The 19,353-nt window shown below is 44.6% G+C and overlaps 2 protein-coding genes across 5 annotated transcripts in view; both read right to left on the bottom strand.

Moving 5' to 3' along the window:
- Nucleotides 1-3: 3 nt before the first annotated feature.
- Nucleotides 4-6,122, bottom strand: slc39a4 (solute carrier family 39 member 4). The gene is made up of 12 exons (XM_019863453.1): nucleotides 5,702-6,122; nucleotides 4,245-4,607; nucleotides 3,475-3,670; nucleotides 3,229-3,365; nucleotides 2,977-3,148; nucleotides 2,563-2,735; nucleotides 2,220-2,411; nucleotides 1,918-2,022; nucleotides 1,793-1,850; nucleotides 1,442-1,594; nucleotides 1,008-1,195; nucleotides 4-768 (listed from the first exon to the last, which is right to left on the bottom strand). Exons 1-12 carry the CDS (start codon nucleotides 5,921-5,923, stop codon nucleotides 640-642), a joined length of 2,088 nt encoding a protein of 695 aa, XP_019719012.1. The 5' UTR covers nucleotides 5,924-6,122; the 3' UTR covers nucleotides 4-639.
- Nucleotides 6,123-6,620: 498 nt separating this feature from the next.
- Nucleotides 6,621-19,353, bottom strand: part of LOC109512016 (TBC1 domain family member 20) — a 65,476-nt gene continuing 52,743 nt past the window's right edge. Inside the window, exons 10-11 of one of the 4 annotated variants that reach the window (XM_019863476.1) lie at nucleotides 13,843-13,914; nucleotides 6,621-6,728 (exon numbers count right to left, since the gene is read on the bottom strand). In XM_019863476.1, the coding sequence (XP_019719035.1) occupies nucleotides 13,877-13,914 (38 nt within the window). In that variant the 3' untranslated portion in view covers nucleotides 6,621-6,728; nucleotides 13,843-13,876. Of the gene's footprint in view, nucleotides 6,729-7,423; nucleotides 7,815-9,390; nucleotides 9,491-13,842; nucleotides 13,915-19,353 lie in introns of those variants that run through there. The other 3 variants (XM_019863477.1, XM_019863478.1, XR_002167443.1) reach the window with 3 other exon arrangements.

Raw genomic sequence — 19,353 nt, 5'->3', positions numbered from 1 at the left:
CAGTCTTGTGCAAGCAGATTTATTATTCAAACTGCTGAAATATACAAAATCTATACGTAGACTATCATTAACACTTATTTACATTTACCATGAGGGAAATTTTGTGATGAGCCTAAATAACTACTTTTTTTTTTTTGTCACTCTTGTGATACAAAATAACCTAAACACACACACACACACACAGACACACACACACACACACACACACACACACAAACTGCAGTTATATAAATCTTGTGCATCAAGAATAACCTCTGTGCATTTTACAATCAAATTGAAGGTGAGTTTAGCTTGCTGTCATGTGGCTATGAAGTCACTTAGATGGTAAAAATTCAGTGTGTAGTTGTGTGTTCAAAGTCCCTTTTCAGCAACTTTATTTGTTCATAAAATCAGGGGATCACACTGCCGTGCAAAATCTTGGGTCACACATTTTTGTATTCTAAGAATCCGCAACCAGTCATCATGATGCCCCATTTGCTTGGATTACATTTTTGTATCTTGTACAAAATAGTTTATTTTTGCATACGGTGTCTATGAAATTTCTTTGGCTTTTTTTTTCTCTCTCTCCCTACCACACATTTAACATCCTGGAAAAGGATTCATCCCTCACGTGTTAAGACCAAAGCTGGTCGAGGAACGCTAGAAGCTGATGCTCTCCTCGTAGAGGGATAAAAGCAGGAGGACGGCCCAACCGCAAAGCAGGCCAACGTTCTGCAGTGCGAATATCAGCCACGGCCTCTTGGATTTGATGTGCATCATGGTGGGTAACTGGAGTGGGGAACAACACCAAAAATGGTCCCTTTTTTTAATTTTTTTTATATAGACATTTTTTGGACATACATCCCTTCCTCATTTGTTTCAATGTATACTGTATATACTCTATCCACTTTACTCATTCACTCCCAAAGACGTTTTTAAACTTCTTTTCAGACTTGGTCCAGAATTGGCTGCTACTGAATGAGTTAAAGGATTCCACAGTACAGTACTTAAGAAGTAGGACCACTCACCATATCAGCCAAGCCCACATAGAGAAAAAGGCCCGCGGTGATGGTGGCAATCCACTGCGTGGTGGCCAGGTCGGTAGCCACGCTCAGGGCAATGTAGAGGCCCACGAAAGACGTCATGGCGCTGCCGACGTTAAAAAGCAGCGCCCGGCGCACTGACATGCCACAGTTGAGCAAGATGGCGAAATCGCCTTAGGGCACAAAAGTGTTCAAATGAACAATCGGACAGCTATTTTGTAGCAATGGGTTTGATTCCTGCAATTCGCCTGAGCCTGGAATGCTAATCATCGCAAAAGCCGTCATCATGTACAAGAAATTTTAATAATGTGCAACTTGTTTGCAACATACTGGAAGATGCAGGGGCGGACATACCTCAGTAGGTACTGCTGTTTTTTGTCTTTGCAACAGAGTTGAAATTGGGAGTGTGTATGTGTCACCTAGCTCGTGGGGCAGCTCGTGGCAGAGGACAGCCAGTGTCGTGGCCAGTCCGGATTTCCATGAGAGCGAGAAGGCGGCGCCCATCGCCAGGCCGTCGGCGAAGTTGTGGATGCCGTCCCCTATCGTGACCATGTAAGGGAGCAACCGATGTTCTGTGCAAGGACACAGCTCTTATGTTAGTTAGCAATTAACATAATTAGAGGTGGACTCCCGTATCTTTGTAATTCCAGGTATTTGCTGTTTATGGTTTTAATAAAAGGAAAAATGGCACTGTGCTCCTTGAGAAAATAAAAAAAGAAAGCACAAATTTGTGGCTAGTGTATATGCGGGGGATTACGACAAAATCTTACCTCTGGTCCTCTCTGTGGGCATGTGAAAATCTCTTTCGTGCTGCTCCTCCTCTCTGACCTTGACACGTCATCATAATCACCGTCACCATGATATCAGTGGACCTCGAATGTGCAACAGTTCTTACCAGGTCCGTTTTGGAAGTTGAGTGCAATTTGTCTTTTTGTTTCCTCTCCTGGTGATACATCTCGAGAACTCGGTCGTGGTCACAGTGGTGACCTTCGGATTCATCCTTGAACGTTCATCACAAAGGATTATGAAATGTTTTTGGGAGGAAAAAACAAACAAACCTCCCATTCAGTACACCTGCGCAATCTAATCACATTCAGTGCAAGAGCTGTCAGTTCAAATACTGTATATCCAGCTCTTGCTTTGGGTTCAGCCTGGTGTACCTAATGGAGTGTCCAGTTGCTTTTTTCTTTTGCTCACCCCGTGGTGGTTATGTCCTTGCGTGATGATGTTGAAGACGGTTTCCATCAGGTAGAATAAATAAATGCCGCTCAGCACCACCAGCATCTTGTACACGTAGTCCGACACCTCCAGCTGGTGGTCATGGCCGCCGTGGCGGCTGTGGTGGCTTGCACCGGCTTCGTCCAAGTGGTGGACGTGCAGGCCCAGAAACTACGCGCAGTAGGAAATGAGTGCGTTGCGCATTGATCAACGATTCCCAATGTAACATCTTGAATGAAAAGCACTCGGGTTCTATACTGTTTGTGACATTTTGGATTGCTGGTGTGCTAAAGGTGATGAAGCCGAGATAATGACGGCTCACCATGGGCAGCAGGTGCAGCAAAGCGTCCCCCGTGAGCGAACCCACGGCCAGGCTGATGCAGAACTGGATGCACAGCTGGAAGACGCTGGTGCACGACGTGCAGAGCAGCAGCACGATGCCGAACATGGATATCAGCGTGATGACCACGTTGGCCAGAGTTGCGTACAGGTATCCTGGGTCACATGCACACGAGGGCGTCAAGGGCAAACAGTCAATAATCTACTGGAAGGCCAATGAAGTCGACACATAATCATCAACGGGCAATAAGACTCCACCTTAATTTTTAACCGATAGACTGTTTAGCGGTAGACGTTTTGATAGGTGTTGCTGTATTGGTTGTCAACGGCATTCAAATGGGCCCAGCTGTTAACTCTTATGAGTGTGTGTGAAGGGTCCAGGCGAGAGAGCGCTTACTCTCCGTTTTGCTGAGCTGGTCGTGTTTCGCCGGGTGCGAGCTGATGCAGGCCCCGCTCAGGATCTGCTGGATCAGCGCCGGGCTAAGTCGAGCCAGGTCAGAGCGACCCAGCCTGGGCGAGTTCACACCCAGGCCGTGGATGAGTACCAGCTCGTGCGCGGAAAAACAGTGCTAGGAGAAAATCGCGACAATCCTGTTATTTTTCAAATGCTCCTAAAATGTTGTCACGTGACTTTCAATGACGTCTTCACCTCCTCCCAGGTGCCATTGCTTTCGGAATGTCGCCGTCGCCTGCTGTGATCGTGATGAGCATGCTCGTCCTCGTCGTGCCCGTGGCTCAACTCCAAGTTGGGTCCGATGTCCAGAGACCTCATGACAGCCTCCAACTCTACAAAGTCCAGACAATGTTCAACTTTTTCCTCTCAAGTCAAGCCACGTCACGAGTGACTTGAGTTCCTTTTATTTTATTCTTTTTTTTTTTTTTTTTTTTTTTTTACCTGCGATAGTGAAATTCTCAGAGCCCAGTCGGTGGATGATGTAATCCAGGAAGAAGCTCTCGTCGGGGAGTGATTGGAAGCAATGACCTCGCAGGGCATGATACAAGAGCTGGCCCAGCACTGCACCCGCCGCTTGTGTCTGCTCTGCTGATGGGGCGCCGACCTCCGACATGATGTCGCTTGTTGTGATGCAGCTCTAGTTATCGATGGTGATTAGAAGAAAAAAGAAAAAAAAAAGTGATCTTTGGTGACTTCATTTAATCATTCAAACCCACACATGATTTAACAGCTAGAAACTCCAGGCAGAGGCCACAATGTTCCGAGACGATGGCCTGCCAGCATTGCTTAGCTCAAAAATGAATTTTAAAGTGTCTAAGATGAGTTGAACCTTGAACCCTTTGGTCAGAGATCACATCTTCAGTCAAACCACGATGATTCATCAGCTCATTGATCCAAGGGGAGATCCCAGTGTGGCGAAAAGACCTTCAAATCACCCTCCTGCATGTCACAACCTCTTGGCTAATGGGCTGGAACATTTTTATCAAGAATTGCTTTTCATGTATCTGAGCTGAAATCAAACCTTTGGCCCTTGGGTCCCAGGCTGCATCATAACCCAAACAAACATAGCTAGCTCAAAATAATTCAACAAGCGCACGCTCCGGTCTGGACGGAGCATTGCTCACAGACTGGTTCAAAGTGCCAAATCTGTCACGACAGCCTGGTTAGCACGAGATGACCAAACATAAGCGAATATTTTTTTCCCCACTGACCTCAACGTCTGATGACTCATAGTGCTTGAGGAGTTCTCTGAGCACTTTTTCTAATCCAGGGAGGCCCACTTGCCGATGTTCAAGGCCGTGGCATGACTGGCCCACCTCCGCTTCCTCCTCCTCTTCATGGTGATGTTCATGGGAATGTCCACTTGCAATCTCATGCAGGAAGTGTTCCACCTCCTGCCCCCACCTGCCCTGGCTCGCCGCAGCGCACACCATGTCAGGAGAGGCCAGGTACAGGACGCAGCCGGCGGCGAGGGCGCTAAATTCCACCACGTCGACGGCATGGTCTTCCTCGCCTGCCTGCCGATGGTCGCTGTGATTGTGGACGAGCTGGTGGACGGCCTCTGATAGGTTGCACTGGAGTGAAAAACACATGATTTCAACTTAGACGATATGGTGCGAGTACTTTTGCCACTTCTAGTTATAAAAATAGAATCCGCTTTATGTACGATGGTAACTAATTCTGTTGCTTACATTGAAATTGAACTTTTGATGAGATACATTCACACAACAGGCTTTTTTCAAGGGTAACAATTTTGCTGATACTGTGTTACGTCACTATTTAGGTCAGTTAACTTATTGATTCAGTGTACCTTTCTCAAGGGTTTGAATCGACTGTATTAAGTGCTTATCACCCACAAGCCAAACAATGTTTCCTTTTATTTCTGCCAGGGGGACACAATCCATCACACACTTTTCTTTAACTGCGCCCACACTGTGACATGCAGCAAGTTCAAGGACTTTTGACATGCTGATAATGACGCTAACACCTCATTGACATTGACCGAAGTAAGATATTTTCTTCCCAGTACCACAGGGTGGTAAAACTACAGTCTGTGGGCCAGTTCGGACCCTGTGTGCATTGATTCTGCCCACAATGCAATTAATGTATAAATAGGATACTTTTCCTTTACTTTGACAATGAAATAAAATAAATATTTTACACTTAACATTTTGTGAGTTTAATCATTAATACACGAGTAGGATTATTATTGCTGTTAACATTTTGTTACTTCAATGAAGAAATTACATTCAAATGTTTTCTTTCAATGACATTATTTTAATTGGTTACTTTAATGGGATAGTTAAGATTAACAAAAAAGAAAAAAATAAGGAATCTAAATACAGCATACAGTATGTATCATCATTATGTAATACTGTAAAATATTTGAATTTATGTATATATTTTTTTTAATGTCCAATAAACGTCAGAGGTAAAAACGTTTGATTTCAAATTGATTCAATAAAATGTTTTTTTTTTCTAGCATGAACTTGGGGAAAAAAAATTATTTAAGCTATTATCAGTAGTTGTTATCTCATTATCAGCGCGTTGACACTTTTTGGACCTCGAACCCTTAGCATCACCCTGAGACGTGCGTACTTTCTCCCCTGTCTGCGCGAGCTGGCAGCTCACCCAAAAAAAAAAAAAAAAAAAAAAAAAAACTACGTACCTTTCCACACGGCACTTGTCCACACTGCACACGGTTCTCCAGTGTATTAAAGAGAGCGACCAGAGACTTCTCATCCAGAAGCGAGTGCTGCTGCCCGGGGCGCAGCAGGTTCACTACGGCTCCATACGCCTCCTCTACGGCGGGACACACCGATGAGCCATCGAGCGCACACCAGCTTGACAGCGCCGAGAGAACGAGCAGAGTTTGGCGAAACGTTTGCATTTTAGCTGAGTCTGGGTGTTAAATCTACAAAAACGTGAACTGGTGGCGGTTGATCCGGTTATGCCGGATTTCTGGACCAAACTTGCACTGTCAAGATGCTGCTGCCGGACTTTATTAGACTTGAGGCGCCTCTGGATTGTGATTGGCTGAGAGGTTCTGAGCGCAGTCCTGTTAAATGCTAAAGTGTTACTACCTGAGGCCCCCTCACACGCACACGCACGCGCTAAACCATTTCCACCAGGGACGTGCGGTCAGGGCAGCCAGGGGGCAATGGCGCCCCCCGCTGTCTGAAAAATAGAAAGGGAAAAAACTCAGGATTACATAAAATTCATGTTCATTTCAGTTGTATGGTTCGTGCTTTACAATCATTTTCAGTGATCAGCAATGATTTCATCATTAGCATAAGTTGATTAAACTGGGTGATTAAAGTCTACGTACACTGTTCAAATGCTAAGTATTTCTGAAAAAGAAGTCATTTCCAAACTTTTTCCGACATTCATGTGACCTAAGCACAACTAAATTGAAAAAAAATTTGTGAGATGAAGTAAACAAACAACTTAGTTGTGGTTGCACAAGTGCGCACACCCTCTTAACTCAGGATGACGACACGGTGAGGGCACGAAACAAATGGAAAAACGGTTCGTAAATTTTTAGTTCCGGAAGTTGTCACCGACAGCATTTCTCATACTGACCATGAGATGGCGAAAACGTGGCGCCTGGAAACGATGCTGTGGTCGGAAACGAGCCATCAGCAATCTGAATTCCCCAAATTCATACACACGTGGAGAAAATTATTGGTACCTCTCTGTTAATGAAAGAAAGAGCAAAATAATACAGTATATAATAAATGCATTTGCCTTCCTTTTAGAAATAAACTGTTTTTACACTTTCCCTCACTTGTTCCAGACAACGAACCATCAAAATCAAACTGTATTTCAATTTTGGTGTTTCTAGGGTAAAACGAAAATTAAATGACGAGTCAGTTTCTATTCTTAATATCCCCTTGCAAACCAATTACCAAAAGAGACACGGAACGAATACATACACCAAAGGGGACGCAAATGCGACGTCGTGAGCCACTCAGAGCATCAGGACCACTCAGCGGTGCAATGACTCTACTTGATGGACATATACAATGCAAGTTAAACATCGGTACTGTAATTATATATGCGAAAAAATAAATTTGAGATAAATTTAACTTAACTGTAAAAATGTCATACTGACGGCAAACAAATCCATCACATGTCAAATATGAGTGAATGTAAATGTATTGAGATGATTGGCTACACACAGACATGCATGCATGTGCGCACACACTCGTTTGCTGCTGGCATGGGACTCTGGACATCTGCCTGGGATCTCTTCCACACACACGCACACGCGCACACACACACACACACACACACACACACACCACACATCCACACACACACACACACACACACACACACACACACACACACACACACACACACACACACACACACACACACACACACACTAATCCTCAAAGTGTCCAGTGACCTGTTTTCACTGCCCCATTGTTGTGTGTCACTCCCGGTTAGCTCGTTGTCATACAAACCTGTGGATGTTCTCAACACACACATTCATCAAGTCTCCCCTTGACACATCACTAATGCAGGAACTTGGTGTGAAACAGCCAGCCTCTCTGAACACTCAATTGGGCTGTGTAAAAAAATAAAATAAAATAAAAAAAAGACTGGCAATGAAGGGTCAAAGTAAGATGTCAATTTTAGGCGTTGGAGGTTTGGACAATGCTGCTTTCAATCTGCGTTTTTCTCCAGGATTGCTGTTCTGTCTAAATGGTCCAGACATGGTATGCCATTAAAAGGAGACGGGATGACACCTTCTTCAGCCCCTTTCTAACTGCCTGTTAAAAAAAAAAAAAAAAAAAAAGCATTTTTCCGGCACTTTTCCCCAACATCTGTCTGAACGGAGACTATGAAGTCAACTTCAAAATTTTACATCTCCCAGGATAGTACCAGGCTGGACACCGAAGACTTGCGAGAGGAAAGATAGTCAACATGTGTTGCGCACTGTTTCCAATCGGTGAAGATTGAATTTTCCACCGCAAAGCATTTTCTTTTAAAAGGAAAAACTCGAGGGTCTTGAACGCTACTCTTATTGGACTACTCCCCCTGCCCCATTCGCACTCGCCGCCTGGGCTCAGCCCTACTTTTCTTTCCCCGCCTGATCTTTCCATTACAGGAATAAAAGCATGACGCCTAATCCATTTATGTGTTCCTTGGACGAAATGCTCGCACACACACACACGGAGACAGAAAACACAAAATTCATGCATGTTGCATGTGAACTGCAGGCTACATTTATTCACTGTCTCTTTGTAACGCACACACACAGACGCACGCACGCACGCACGCACGCACGCACGCACGCACGCACGCACACACACACACACACACACACACACACACACACACACACACACACACACACACACACACACACACACTCTGGTGGTAATCTCCCAAGACAATTTCCCACTGGTCTTTGCTATGGAGTAAAGATACGATGGAATTGAAGTGTTGCCGGGGGGTGCTTGAGTGTGAAGTAAGACATTCAAGAGATCTAATTGTGATGTCTTCAACCTCACCTTGTTTTTTTTTTTTTTTTTTTTTTAAATCATTTCACACCAGGGAAGTCGGTCACACTCCATTTTGTCATGATGAAGATTTAAGGATTTAGTGGTAAGGAAGTGAAGGTAGAGAGGTGGTGGGGAAGGAGGGGGGGGGGTCGAAATAGAGGTCACACTCCCTGGTGTGATTATCGCGCATATTTGAGATCTTACGTGGTTTGTTGCTGTATTTCGTGACATGCCAATATGCCGAATGACATCACGGGGCCGTAACTAACCCTCGAACTCAAACTTAAAACCTCAATTGCCAATACTAACTTTACGATTACTCCAGCCGTGCTCCTAAAGCTAACATTGAAATACACAAAACGTACAAATATGAGAAATGGAGAGAGCTGCATGACTCGGGCTTTTTGGGGGGATATGATAACCACTGTTTTGGGGACTGAAAAAAGGCCAAGGGGGACTTGACGGAGGTGATCGGGGAGGGGGGGGGGGGCTAAGACCAGAAATGAAGACACGTCAGACTCGGCAGGTGTAGTAGCCCACTTAGGCGGTTGGTTCTGTGGCGTCTGTTTTGCTCTTACTTCTTCGAACTTTATGTTATTAGTTGTACTTCATACAAAAGACTACATCTGAAAATAGAAACTGTATATCACGCGTCGTTCATATACTTCTTTCTCAGTGTACTCCAGTGAGCACATTGGACCGTTCTTGTATGTTATTATTTGTGATCAGCTCAAGCCTGGGCTGTGGATTTGCCCCCCACCGGAAAAAAAAAAAAATTGGAAAGACTTACTACATCCAATTGACCTGCGATCCGGCGTGTCTTTTCTCAGCCGGGTGACGGTTCCAGCTGTTCTGGGAGGAGAGAGGTGTGGGTGACTTGCGTGACGACCTGCAGCTGATCTCCGCCCTGACCGGCGTGGGCTGACACAAACGTCCCCTCACTGTTTAATATAGAAAAAAAAAATGTTTACAATGAGGCAGCTCGGTGGTCCAGTGGTTTGCGCGTCAACCTCATAGTGCACAGGCACCAATTCAATTCCAACTCCGGCCTCCCTGTGTGGAGTCTGCATGTTGTCCCCGGGCCTACGTGGGTTTTCTCCGGGTACTCCGGTTTCCTCCCACATTCCAAAAACATGCATGGCAGGCTGATTGAACACCCTAAATTGTCCCTAGGTGTGAGTGTGAGTGTGGATGGTTGTTCGTCTGTGTGTGCCCTGCGATTGGCCGGCAACCAATTCAGGGTGTCCGCCGCCTACTGCCCGAAGACGGCTGGGATAGGCTCCAGCACACCCGTGACCCTTCTGAGGATAAAGCGGATCGGAAAATCGATGGTTGGATGTTTACAATGATCATTTCCAGAGGAACCATAAGGCAGTGGCCAGTATGAACATGATTATGCGAAGCAGGCTTTTTCTTCCTCAGAATCCTTGAAAAATCAGTCATGCAGGCAGGCAGGCGCACACACACACACACACACACACACACACACACACACACACACACACACACACACTTTGGTCAAATGTTAATGATTTACTAATTCCCGGCATTAAATCTCTAGACGTTAAAATTCCTCAAGCTTACAAACGCGGAGCGAGAGGGAGGGTGAGCGTTAAAAGAGCGGGGATAGATGGAGGGGGATGAGAGGGAATTAAAAATGAAGAGAAAAAAAACAGCGCTTCACTTTAAAATAATAATAACCATGTCATGGTCTGATTGCGTTTGTTTTTGTTTTTTTTTCCCCTATAATTTAACTCAGTGGACTGGGGAAATGAGAAGAACGCGGACAGAGGTGGCGTGAACAGGACGAGAAGGTAGGAAAATCCAAGATGGAGATGGGGGTGGGGGGAATGAAGTCAAGGAAAGTAGGAAGAAAATGTAGATTAACGAGGTGGACACTTTCCTATGGTCCAGTCAGCTCCATTTCCTGTTCTATGGTTATAATCATGACACATTTCCTTTGGAAACTAAAAATAAACACACAGAAGCCACATAAAAAGCCATCTGTTGCGGAGTTAGTCAGTCATTTAGATGCTCACTGTGCTGAAGTCTCATGAGATTTGCCGACGTCACGCGCATTGTTTGGCTTTGGGCGCATTTTGGCAGGTCGCCAAATTGTACCACTTTGGCATTACGTTCTGTGTTCATGCATTCCTCACTGACAAATTGAGGAAAATAAAAGTTTTGGGGAAAAAAATAGTGCTGCGATTGGAAGAAAACCAAAACATTTTTTTTAAAATTTTTTTTAACCTTAATAATAATAGAAGTAAATGTTCTCTGGGCATGTAAAATAAATAGATAAAATGCATTTATAAAACAAAAAAAAATACAGTATCTGAATGTCATTTTTTAAAATGTATGTGACAGTGTAAAACAACTGTTATGTAAAATAAAGACGAAAATAAACCCCAAAAATTCCATCAGTGTCAATCCAAACTGAGCATCAGTATCTTTGTAAAGGCAAAATGTTTTTTTTTTTTTTTTGACGACTTGTCTTCAAATTGTCCCCTCCCGGCGAAAACGTACACTCAATTTCATTTGTAAGTGTTACAGAGCAGACTGCAGTGACGATAACGTGACCTTATAAAATTTGCATTATTACGATGACGTTCGGTCCCCCGACATGGAAATCAAACCTTTAATCAGATCTTTTTCGGCTTAATTAATCAAGGAAAGTAATGAATGCAACATCCTGTTGTGATGAAAACATGCACCACAAGTGTGTGTGTGTCTGTGTGTGTGTGTGTGTGTGTGTGTGTGTGTGCGCGCGTGTGCGTGTGTAGCCTGCCCGTGTATGTGTACGTACAAAAAAAGACAGTCCAGGTGGCCAGATAATTAAAACATGTTTCTCACACTTGATTTTACACAGAAATTTAAACGCTAACATCTGGCCCGACGAGGTGTGTGTTGTTCGAAATCTGCCTGTGTGTGTGTGTGTGTGTGTGTGTGTGTGTGTGTGTGTGTGTGTGTAATTAATCTCCCCCCTTGTTCTGTCTGTAACACCGTCATCATCTTCATCACCAAAAGAGACATTTTTAATCAAAGATCATTAAAGCCGAATGTCAGGAATTGAATGATGTGGTGGAGGGTGAACATCATGTGACTCACACGCACGCCGACTTTTCCAACTACACGTGGTCATAAAATTCCAGAGAGAAGAAAGTAAAGAAAATCTATTTTCCCAAACGTATGCCTGCCAAATATGGCGGCGAGGAGGTTATTTACTGAACTGGAAGCCTTTGATTGTATTGCTTTACTGGTTCAGCAGGTGCTGCTGTTTTGGTTAGCAACGGGGAGTCCCCACATCGAACACGAGGGAAATAAAGACAATATCTTGCAGTGCTCTCGAAACTGCTCCAAGATGGTCGATAATTGCGCCAGCATCCTCCCTTCAAGTTTTTCCACACCAAGCTCGTCCAAGCATGCTTTCTTCCGTGAAAAAGTGGCCGGAAGAGTTTATTTTTCTTTTGAGTTTTTGGTGTGAAACTGTCATCAAGACAGCAAAGGGTGTTTTTTTTTTTTTAACACCCCCCCTGCCCCCCCTTCCTATATGCACTGTTGCACAGCATTATCGCCATGGCAACCAGACCTGCGGAAGGCTTTGTCGAAATTGTGTGCGTGTGTGTTTTGGTAATATTTTTCTAATCCTGGACCAATTAGTTTCAGCCCCAGACAGAAAGGAGAAACATCTTGTCTCTCTCTCTTTTTTAAATTTTTTTCCTTCTCTTGCAGCATCTTCATCTCGACATTTTTTGGCGACATTATCCAGAAGCTTGTTACAAGCTTTCCTTTGACTCGAAACATTTCAAAAAGGCCAAATCAATGCAGGATGATGTACCGCGAGTCTAATTTCTTGTCTGTTTTCTCATTTTTGAGATAACGAAAGCACTTTTTGATCATCTGCCAATCATTGAATAACAACATTTTGTGTGATATATTTTTGTCCAATCTCATAACTTTTCACACTTACATGATCCTCGTAAGAACAAAACACAATCGTTAAAAGTGCAAATATTATATTCAAAATATTTCCCCCCCCCTTTGTTACTTTTTATCGAATCTGTTCCAAAATGACACACTTGCTGTTGTATGGTTATAGATATCTAAATTACATTTTCAAATATTAAGACTCAATCAGCAGGTCTTCCGAAATAAAGTCGGCACGGGTTCAATAAGATTGTTTTTTTTTTTCCGGTGCATTAATGTTAACTGTCAACAGTTTGTATGTTTGTCGCCCACTGTTGGCTTTCAAAACTATGCATCAACTTTTTGTTTCAACTTTCTCTGTGGCCCACGGGCATGTCTGTGTGTGTGAGTGTGTGTGAGTGCGTGCGTGTGTGTGTGTGTGTGTGTGTGTGTGTGTGTGTGTGTGTGTGCGTTTTTCTCACAGGTGCGCGCACGCGCGCGCACACACATACACACACACACACACACACACACACACACACACACACCCACGCACCCACACACACACACACACACACACACACACACACACGCACGCACGCACACACACACACACACACACACACACACACACACACACACGCACGCATTGTGCCAGTTGGATGCCGCAAGCGTGGCGGAGAGGAGCTCAGCGGGAGTACAAGATGATACCTCTGGGGCTGCCACACTCGCAAAACCCCGCCGCCCCCTAAAACAAGCTGCAGATTGGCACGCAAACGCACACAAACATGAACTTTTGAACTGCGAGCTTGCACACGCACTCTCTCGCTCTCTCTCTGTCTCACACACACATTCAAGCACTTGGAGCCCTTTTTCTGTTTCGCCTCAGACTTCCTGTCAGTCGCATTACTTCGGATTTGGAACGTGAATGGAGCATTCAAAAGGCTGCAAATGAGGTTAAACGCGGTGTGAGATCAAGTCAAGTTGTTCAATGGCGATATAGATTTAAATAGACGCCGTCTTTTTAAACATGATAGGGGGGAAAAAAAGGGTATGAAGTGTCATTACATCGGTCCGTACACGCCAGTGATCACCGCTGAGTTCTTTTGACCTCTGCTACTAACCAAAAACAGCGGCACCAAATCGCAGCATGGAAACAGTCTTGCCGACAAAGTGCGGAGTCGGACTGCTTGTTGCAAACCACTCGATGCTAATCTTATCAGTTGAGTGAATACGTGGTGTAATGCTAGTATGAGAATTTCCAACTGTTTTGGCATTTATCTGACACTATGTTCCGTTTGTGTGGCATATTATTCAAGGCTAATACAGGGGAAGTGACTGCATGGGTTTTCTGCTGAACATTATTGATAGCTTTCTCAAATCTTACCGTTAGCCGGACTCCAATGTCGTCATCAAAGATGCTAGCGAGCCGCCGAGAGGACATTTCCTCCATAGGAACCTGTATGGAAAAAAAAAAAAAAAGGAATACAATATAAATAAAAACACCCCCAAAGCATGGACGTGAGTCAGGGTCAAAGTTGAACAAGGGTTAGGCACTCAGACATTAACTGAACAAAAATGATAGATTTTACATTCCAATATGAGGATGTGGATTCTTTTCAAGAAAGGCTACACCTGTCACTCAAAGTGGAGGCGGATCCAAGCATCCATATACTGTAAATATGGTTGAGGTTGTGAAAAAATTTAGGCTTCAAAGTGATAAGGGATGTCTACTTATTGACATACACAGACAACAAAGGAAACGACACACACACACACACACACACACACACACACACGCACACACACACGCACACACACACACACACACACACACACACACACACACACACACACACACACACACAAGTCTATTCCCCATATGGATCATCTCCTGAGAGAAAAACCGATGAGGGAGGCGTGCATGTGTGTTTTTTTTATGATGTCACTCTCTGGGGTACGTGCGTGTGTGTGTGTGTGTGTGTGTGTGTGTGTGTGTGTGTGTGTGTGTGTGTGTGTGTGTGTGTGTGTGTGTGGCCAGTGCACCAGTCTGGAAATAGGGGGCACATTAATCTTATTTGTCATAACCTGTCCCATGAGACACTCGGACCCCCTTGTCCCTTTTTACCTACTCTCTCTCACACACACACACACACACACACACACACACACACACACACGCACACACACACACACACACACACACACACACACGCACGCATGCCCCCTGGCCCCCTCCTATGCGCTATCAGTATCTGCAGCGGACAGAGAGAGTGAGGCTAATTACATGTGAGCGCTAAGACGGTGGAAGCAAGACAAAGAGCATGCTGGTGAGTGTGTGTGTGTGTGTGTGTGTGTGTGTGTGTGTGTGTGCGCGTGCATGCGGGGCCTTTGTTTGAAGCCTTGCTGAAACTATCACACAACACAAATTACATTCCTCCCTCTCATCAGTTCATGTTAGGTGCCCATCGCGTGCGTGCGTGTGCATGCGAAAACGGGACAAAGAGACACACAAGAGTGTTGTTTGAGACGAGAGCCTTTCTTGCAGTGTCATAATGTCAGACTGCAGTTGACTTTTTGTGTGAAATCCAACAAATTGTGTTGTTTTGAAAAGAGTAAAATTTCCCACATACACCACATTTTAATTATGACTCAGTTTATATTCATAAAATTGTTAGTTGTTGATAGTAAATCACACACTCTTGTTCCCCCCCCCCCACTTGTTACTTTTTGTATAAAATGCCACTAAATCCTTTTGATATTGCCGAGCGATGCGATACCTCTCACATTCCTGACTAAAAATCCCTTTTTTTTCACTGCCTTTCCTTTTGTATGAAATGCTGCACATTGCAAGTTGGCGTTTTAGACATTAAAGTATGACTTTTTGGAAAAAGAATCAATGCATCCTTTCAAAAAGCACGCCCCCCCCCATCCCTAATTACAAAGCATTGGTTGTTTTTGTTTTCCCAAATGCTACTAAATAACGGCAACTCCTGTGTGTGGTGTACAGGACAGCTTGGGGGTTAATTAGAGAATAGTAAAGAGAACACATGTGGCACTTTAATATCCCCCTCTGCACCACAGCTCATTTCACAGACCACCCGCTCTGTTGTTGCTCTTCCTGCGGTGTGCGTGCGTTGGTAGCTCTGACCAGGGTCATGGGCGTTCCTGCATAGCCTGTCCCAAAAGGCAAACACACACACACACACACACACACACACACACACACGCACACACACACACACACACACACACACACACACACACACACAGCTGGTGCAGGTGCGCCTGCGGCCAGGAGGTGATTTAAATGGGACGAGGTGTGCGTTTGCGCCTGTGGCCCTGTCAAATCGGCGACATCAAACACATCTCATCCTTCCATTCACATATCCATCCATCATCTATTTGGCAGTTCAGCTCTGAACCATTCATCCAGCTATGAGTCGGTCCATCCATTCATTCACCAATCCAACCTTCCCTCCATCTGAGTCTTTCCATTCAGTCACACATCCAACCATCAAGCTATCGTTTCTTCAATCCAGCTGACCGTCCATCCATCCACCCGTGCAGACATAAATCCTGATGTCACTCCATCCAACAATCCATCTTTTTGTCTCTCCTTGCAGAAACCCAGCTGCCCATCACCCCAAATCCATCCATCCAACTTTGTCTGTCCATCCATCCGTCCATCCATCCACTCTTACACCCAGCGACTCACAGATGCAGCGGAACACACAATTGTCGCTTTACGACCGCTCTAATTTCCCTCATTAAAAGCGCGACTTCCTAGCAGGGCGCCTTGCAGCGTTTAGGAGATTTAGGACCACAGACGGGGTGCCTTTTCAAGCACTGCGTTCACGGCCCAAACTGGTGACTGGGCAACAAAAGACCAATCTGTTTGAGCCATAAATGAGCAGTCAGGTGTGTGCGTGTGTGCATGCGTGTGTCTGTGTGTGTGTCAGAGCAGTAAATGAACACTCTCTCCATCTCTCATCTATCAAAGACTTGACACCAGGAGCAGCTGTGAGGGCGCGCGCACACACACACACACACACACACACACACACACACACACACACACACACACACACACACACTCCACTACTTTAGCAATTTGGGATAATTAGCCTACTATACAATGTCTGCCTGCGGTCTCCGGGGGTCCTGTGGGCGTGTGTGTTTGTGTGTGTATATGTTTCAGTCGATGTCTGGTAAGGATCAGCTGTGTTAAGCGTCCCGTGACATCTAAACTACTAATTCATTGCTACATTAACGCCATTGATTAACATACGGCAACGGACACACACACACACACGGATGTGGGGAATCCTCAGGCCTTTGTCACTTTAAACACAAAAGATCGCCCCATTTTTCAACAGAAAACCCATGCAGTCATTCCAATACATAGAAGTCATTGACATAAAGGATTTTCTTGCAGGTATTAATGTTCATAATTATGTTGACTCTATAAAAAATAATTCCTCAATGATATTGTTTTTTTTGTTTTTTTTTAATAGTCTTAGATTGTCTTAAAAAAAGGGCTTAAAGTCTACACTTCAATCACATGTAATTTTGTTCAGGTATGTGATATACTAACATCATCGGTTTGATTTTTGGGTCGTTTCCTGGAATCGGAACGTTTCAATTGGGAAAATTATTTGTCAAGACGCGGTCCTTTGGATTACTCGTGTGGTCACGGAACAAATCAAAATGTGGATCTTCAGGAACCTCTGTATATTGAGCAAAAACAGGGCAAAATGGTTTGGAAGGAAAAAGCTGACTGGCAACATCATCTCCATCGGATGACGAATAGACTCGCAAACATCAACGTTACACAGGCCACCTGCACGCCTACATAATGCTCCGTTGTGAGTTACATCATTGAATGAATGCGCCACATAAGACACAGTCGGACATAAGTGTGTTTGTTGCAAATGATCTTCAGCGTCCCGTGGAGCCAAGAGCCAGGTGTTGGCTTGGATGGGGCCAAATCAAGCCCCACCAAATCAATAACATCTTGATTGGACCTGATTGCGCTCCTCTTTGGTTGCGACATACGTTGGGTTGCCATCAGCGTCATCATTCTGAAACACCCCCTACCGCCCCTTCCTCCTCGTTGTCTGCTCACAAAGCCACCAATCATGCTAAAGCGCTCACGTTCTGGAGGGTTCCAATGCCTTGGAGTCAATAGAAGGGTTACACACAGAGACTAATTGAAGGGTGTTATCATAAGGGGTGGAAGGCGGGTCTGTCTTTGCAATGCGGCGATGCTGCTTTCCTCAGCAAGGATGGCAAAAAAAATTAAAAAATAAATAAAAGCATCTCAAAGACGTAGATGTAAACAGCTCAAATAGGATGGAGACCATAGATGAAAAAACAAGATGAGGAACGATGGAGGTTACGATGCAAAGAGAAAGACATAGGTGAAGATGGAAAAACACGACAAGGATCCAAGTAAAATATTAAAATATAATACTAGTTGGAAGGGAAAGAGGTGATTGACAGCATTACCGGGGGCAAGGTTGTGCAGCTATTTGGACCCTTTGGGAAATTAATCCAAGGATGCTATACGAGTCCTATAAATGGTCATCAAAGTTACGACGCCATGCCCTGCCCACATCGGATGGTATTGTCAAAAAGGTTTAGCGATAGATGTATCCGTCAAGTATTGAAGTATACATCCAAGTTCAGCAAAATCTGCCAATGTGGCTCATTTGGTCAAATTTCCTCGGTCTTGATGCTATAGCGATAAAATGGCTGATTTTTAACCAAAATCGCCAACTTCCTGCTTCCCCACCTACCCCCATGATTGGTTCTTGAGACATTTTGCTGTGTCTCCTCATGAGGGACATGCCCACCAACCCCATCCTCCAGTTTGACCTTGTTGCTAAGCAGGGGTGCCCGAGGGGTGTCAGTGGGGGGTTTGCGTGGGCCGATTGAGAGCAATGGGGGCTTGGTCCAATCTCCGCCTGGTAACAAGCTGTCATGTGCACGTTGGGATATTCCCACACATCCCAAACGAGTGTCGGCTCTCAAAATGAATCTTTTTTGAATTTTTTTTTCTATTTTATCCTAATGCGCTTCCTGCTTTGGCCAATGAGAACTCGGTCAAAAGGTGACGACCAATCAGATGGAACAGAAAGGCAAAATGGACTCCCTTGACTGTTCATTACAGCTCTGGCGTGTGTGTGTGTGTGTGTGCGCGTGTGTGTGTGTGTGTGTGTGTGTGTGTGTGTGCGTACGTGCGTGCGTGTGTGTGTCAGCGGGTTAACAGCTTTTTCATTGACACCATTGAGATAGGACTGAATAGACTTTAATGATGGATTTGATCCATTTTGGCCCTCATCCCCTTGACCAGCTAACCAGATCCTAACTCTACATACATATAAGACCAAGCTTGCCCTTTTATAGGAAATAGCTTTAATTTATTTTAGCTGTATTGTACAATGATAGGGCGACCGGTTAGCACGTTTACTTCACACTTTGTCTACCGTCAAAAAAAAAAAAATCCGTCTTGAGGCCGTACAATGATGGACGGCTCCCGCAGAGTGAGGGGCTTCTTAGACAGGGGAGCTTTAAAGAAAGTGATTTGTTCTAAACACTAAACGGGACCTCTTTTAGGTTATCGAGCATTAAAAAATAAAAAATAAAAAAAACAGAACACCAAAAAACACAGTGGATGCACATTCACACAACCAGAAAGTGAAGTTTGCCTTATTGTATGGTTGTTAACCGCAAGATATCATCGGCTGTTTGCTTCACTCGAGTGTTCATTGTAGCCCGAATAATAAGCGTTTATTTTTCCGGCTGCAGGTCTATTACTTCTTTATTTAAGATGCCCCCACCCTTGCCAGAAAGGGGTGGCCGGGTAACATATGGGTGTGTGTGTGTGTGGGGG

Source organism: Hippocampus comes, unplaced genomic scaffold (genome assembly GCF_001891065.2).
Source record: "Hippocampus comes isolate QL1 unplaced genomic scaffold, H_comes_QL1_v1.1 scaffold91, whole genome shotgun sequence".
NCBI classification, from domain to species: domain Eukaryota; kingdom Metazoa; phylum Chordata; class Actinopteri; order Syngnathiformes; family Syngnathidae; genus Hippocampus; species Hippocampus comes.
This window is presented reverse-complemented; position numbering and strand designations above follow the sequence as displayed.

Bases quoted from the DNA above. Each gene is read 5' to 3' on its own strand.
- slc39a4 (XM_019863453.1), bottom strand. From the start codon at position 5,923: ATGCAAACGTTTCGCCAAACTCTGCTCGTTCTCTCGGCGCTGTCAAGC. The intron at 4,608-5,701 runs GTACGTAGTTTT...TTTTCACTCCAG, and splicing joins GACAAGTGCCGTGTGGAAAG to TGCAACCTATCAGAGGCCGT. The intron at 2,412-2,562 runs GTGAGCCGTCAT...TACTGCGCGTAG, and splicing joins TGCTGCACCTGCTGCCCATG to TTTCTGGGCCTGCACGTCCA.